Here is a 5166-nt window from a genome sequence, read left to right on the forward strand (position 1 = left end):
GAGCCTCACAAACTAATACAAGTTTTGCAACTATTGTAATCTTTGCCACATTCAAAATCATGCATCAAAAGAATAATCCAAACTTGCCTATTGTCCAAAGTAGCAAGCAAGCATTAGGCACATAATGGATTGGTAAAAATCCTATGTAGATCATAACCAAGGCTAGCATCTTAGGATTCAAATCTTTGAGGAGCATCTAATAGAGATAGGACGAAGAGGACAATTAATTTTGGATTTATAAAATGTAAGTGGAATTATGTTTTGTAATCAAGTACTTAAAACAATAATAAAGACAAAAATGGAGCACCAATCAACATATTAGATAACATATAAATGTTATATATAGATGAATCTAGATAGGGTTTAGAAGTCCCAAAGTAAAGATTGCAAATATTGTACTGATATATATATATATATATATAGGATTGATAAAGCGACCCAAATCTTTACTAAAGTGACCCACTCTATCTTAAGCATCATTACACCCTTAGAACTCCCATTCCTATTTCTAGCCGTTCCTTGTTCCTCACTGTTATTAAGGATGGGGGTGGGGAGCTGGGAACATCAGGAATGGGTGCAGCAGTTGGAAACCAAAGAATGGCTCGGAACTAGGGAATAGCTAGGAATAGAGCATGTGAATTGACTTAGTAAAAAATTGGGTTGCTTAATCATTTCCCTATATATACATATGTATGTGTATAAAGATTAGATCTTCAATTAAGAAAACAGGCATTTGTTTGTAACAAATTTTTAGTGCATTTTACAAAAATCAACAATGCTTATATCTACAAAAGCACACATAACAGCAAATGTCTTGAATATATATTATGAGATAATGCTTTAAAGAATTATAGATTTTCCACCTTTTTATTTTTCATTCTCTTAATAATAGTGTTAATAAAAAGGTGGAAAGTCTCTTAAGGATGGGGGTGGGGAGCTGGGAACTTTTTTTTGATAGCAGAACAAATGTATCATTTTCTGAATATAGAATATAATTACGATAAAATAAAGACCATTTTCGTGTACATTCTCTCAATAAACTGAGTTTGACGTGAAGCTTGACGTCTGTCTTACCAATTCATTTCAGCTGAGCTCGCCCACTGTCATAAAAAATCACTAATTATGTTTATGTAGTGTACAAAGTTTAACTACTTATCCACATTTACATTCAGCATCGCTTCCCTTCTCTAAAATGGCTCATTCTTATGTTAACTTTTTACTGATGGGCTTTTTCAGTTCTTGTCATATAACCAGACACCTTGTTAGCCTTGTGAGCCCCAGACTAATCCAGATAATCATGCCTCAAGTGTCCAACTTGGACCAAGCCTTAAAGGGAGGGCCTTACCACAGCAAGAGGCTTGAAGTAAGAGAACAGCCAAAGCTCTACATGCTCACGTCCTTCGAAAGTAAGCGTTCAAAAATGAGATGAATAATACAATCGCCTACACTTGTCGACTAACTAAATATTCTCGAATGAATAAACTAATGCAACTGCAACCAACTTTACTTTCCCGGCTTTCCAGCTTTCCTCTTAAGTGATCGTACCAAAGACGATAGTTCAGCTTTTCTCTTACGATCCTTCGAGCCCTGAGCGGCATCATCAATCTCAGGGTTCAAGTCACCAGATCCAGTATTTTCAACCTTAGAGACTCCACCATCTTCAGATTTCTGCATACGTCTTCGTTGGGCTTCTGCTAGAATTTTAAGTTGAGCGGCAGACTTCCGAAACTGCGGATTGGTAGGGTCAATGGCGTAGTGATGATTGTTAAAAAGAGGTGCAAACCGTGGATCAGTCAAATCTGCAGAGGCCAATTTGTCGTCTTCCTGGTCATCGTCGTCTTTCCCACCTTTTTTCGACTTCCCTTTGCCCTTTTTCTTACTCTTAAGATTGAAACCCCGCGCTGCACCCTGTATCCCTTCGTCATCCATGAGAAGAAGCTCTAATTCGGCCTTTGTCCTCTCCTTTTCCTTCTTCTGCTGCTCCTTTTCTTCTCTTTTCTTTAATCTATCAGAATCGGCCGATTGCTTAGCCTTGCTCTTCTTTGGTGCTGCCTTTGATTCGTCTGGGAATTCATCAGCCTCAGCAAAAAAAGGATCATCAAACCCATTATCATCATCTGCTGCTCCCTGTTCTACGCGTGGACTGGCAATATCCTCGTCAGAGGAATAATCATCATCAGAGTTCTTTGCATTCTTACTCCGTTTCTTCTGAGATTTCTTTTCTTTTTTCTTTCGTAAATAAGCTTCCCATACAGTCTCATCACCACGTTTTTTAGCCTCTTTTTTCTGCAATAGCTTTTCACTAAGTTCAGATAATCCTGTGTGGAAGGTCACCTCCATGTCCACATCCCCTTTCTTTTTCTTCTGTCCATGTGGCTCGACCTCCTCTGTAGAATCCCCGAGTAGTAAAGAACGGTACTTGTCCTTTTTCGACGTGGCTCCTGAATATGCATCATTAGAGGCAGTGCCTCGCTCCGGACTGCTTGGACTCTCACCTTCATCAAGTTCTTCCGACGATGCTGATGCAAGGTAGTCTCTGTAGTGAGAAAGCAATTTCAGCATTAGAATTCCAGCTCTTAAAACACAACTTGGGTGGCATGTTTTGTAATCGTTGATCCTGTACATCTGAATTAATCTCATTACGTAAAAGAGTAGTTCTACAGTACTGAGAATATATATACACCAACAACAGCTAAATAATTACAGAAGGTAAAGCAAATAAGCCTTAAGGTACACCTGAAATCCATTTCATTCAGTTCGTCTGCATTGAACTTTTTCCGCAATGCCTTCACTCGTGTTGGTTCGTCATCGTCCCATGTCAGTTTCACAGTGCTATGTTGCAGCGCTCGTGTCTCAAACTCAGGAGCTTTGTACCCCTCTTGGGGCACCTCCTTGGCAACATCTCGGGGCTCTCTCACGAATTTCATGTCATCAGGAATGAATCGAAGATCAAGGGTGTTCGATGTCCGCTCAAACTCCATACCATCACATTGCGTGTACAAATGGTTGGCAGTTTCTTTTGTGTCACACTCAACTACAGCATAGTAGTACTTAAGCTTGTTTCTCTCATATGCACGAAGCTTCTCCATGTTCACTTCCTTGTCCTCGTCCTCATCGTCGTCATCATCATCGAAGATCATATTAGGACCATGCGCCTGGCACGTACGTAACACACAAAATCATATTATTCCTACTGGATAAACCATTATTAAACCACTATTGAATCACAAGTTAATGGCAACACGCAGTTTGGCCCTTTAATGGAACTCAGCAGCTCCACAACATGGTGTCCAGTAGACTGCAAATGTAACTCAAGTCCCAGTTAAGCTCCAATTCGTTAACAAACTAGTGACTCGTTGAAAATACAAAGAAAACGAAATTGGACTTTTGATGTACAAGGTCTACCGTGATATGAATTATTCTGAAGAACTCCTGGTCAACAAGGGAAATAACCCATATACTCAAGAGCTAGGCACAAACCTCCTCTGCCTTCATTTGTTCGATGCCAAACTCCGAGGGGTAAATAGTTACGCATTCAACATTTCCACACTTTGGCTGGAAGGACCGCATCAGCATTAACAAGTCTACGGCCTTGATATGGTCCCAATCCATGTTCATCATTGCAATTCTCCGAGTCTCTGCACCTGAAGCTGTCGGAACCTTTTCCTCCTCCCTAGGGTCGTCAATCTCATCCTCTGCCTCACTTTCCGACGATGAACTGGAAGAAGAGGATTCTGCATCGCTAGCGGATACATCATCTTCATCATCTTCCTCTTCCTCAGAAACACTATCCTGCTCCGCAATAGAAACTTTGGCGGTTCTAGACTTTCTACCAGTGTTTATTTCTAAATCCTCTTCCTCATCGCTATTCAGATTAATTTCGTCGGCACTATCTTCTTCCTCGTCACTCTCTTCCTCATCACTCTCTTCCACAACAAGCCTAGAGGGTTTTGGTCTAGCTAATTTCTTTCCGTCCACACTCTTCACAGCCTTTCTGCCCGCAACCTTCCCTTTCAACGTCGGATTAACAACAGAGTCCTCATCGCTCTCATCGCCACTGTCCTCGTCATCACTTACTTCCAAACCGAGCTTTGAAGGTGCTACAGGCCCTGGGAATTTAGGCCCAGTTACAATCTTACTCTTCGCCTTCTCACCTCCTTGCTTTCCTTGCAAAGCCTTGATCGATGTTTTGCTCCCGTCCTTGCCTTTAGACTTCGTCTTCTCCACAGTCTCTTCACCACTGCTTCCATCGACTTCTGCGTTCCCCTCAGCTTCATCCTCGTCTTCACCTACCTTGTAATACCGCTGCAACATGTGCTTCTCCTTCTTCTTCTTCGCACGTCCTCTCTTATCCGCCCCTAACGGATCAGAAAAATTCTTGTCCGAAAACATGTGCGAGAAACGCTTATCAATCGACACCTTCGTCTTATTTGTCGGCATACGCATGAACCGAGGGTCCGTATGTACCCTAGCAAACCTCGGGTCAGATATGGTCGCAGGCGCAGGCCCGCCGCTGCCATCCTTGTTCTTCTTCATGATTCCAAACCACGCCAAACTGCGAAACAACAAAGCTTCACCAGAATCATTCACCACCTTTCCGCTAACACGAGACACAAGACCTCAGTACCTTCAAAGGAACAACACAACAGGTCGCAAACAACCAATTCAATTCCGGGATTACTGCCAAGACATTACTCTCGAACATAAGAGCCCCTGTAAAATCTCACACTCCGGCTCTGGTGTCAACTAAGCGCCGGCAGTGAACCCGAAGGCTACCCTAAAACATAAGCCCTAAACCCAGGAACCAAACCTCTAACATCTGCGAACAATTCACCCTCCAGTACTTGACAAGAAGACGCCTCGGCAACCGGCGGCCACCAGTTACCCCGTCCTTTGCGACCGGTGATCACCAGTATTGAGAGCTCTGTTCACGCTTGCACGAGTTGGCGTGTGAACCTCTCTCACGTGAGTTTCATGAAGACATTTTGTATTTCATGAATGACATTTACTGCAGAAATATTGTAAAAAGAAATGATTTTGGTTATTACCTGATGTGGTATATTCAAATCTTACATAAAATGCGAAGCCAATTGAGGTTGAAGTGTGTGTGAATGAATATAGTATTCTTTTTCTTCTAAAATTGATACTAATTTGATCAAATTCTTA

General features: G+C 41.8%; 1 protein-coding gene across 1 annotated transcript; it reads right to left on the reverse strand.

Annotated features, from left to right (window-relative positions):
• Positions 1-1183: 1183 nt before the first annotated feature.
• On the reverse strand, positions 1184-4817 carry LOC112294640 (pre-rRNA-processing protein esf1). The gene is made up of 4 exons (XM_024545327.2): positions 4696-4817; positions 3481-4555; positions 2737-3155; positions 1184-2536 (listed from the first exon to the last, which is right to left on the reverse strand). Exons 2-4 carry the CDS (start codon positions 4534-4536, stop codon positions 1504-1506), a joined length of 2508 nt encoding a protein of 835 aa, XP_024401095.1. The 5' UTR covers positions 4537-4555; positions 4696-4817; the 3' UTR covers positions 1184-1503.
• Positions 4818-5166: the final 349 nt, after the last annotated feature.

The sequence above is a fragment of the Physcomitrium patens genome, chromosome 17 (assembly GCF_059467195.1).
Source record: "Physcomitrium patens ecotype Gransden chromosome 17, ASM5946719v1, whole genome shotgun sequence".
Lineage (NCBI taxonomy): Eukaryota > Viridiplantae > Streptophyta > Bryopsida > Funariales > Funariaceae > Physcomitrium > Physcomitrium patens.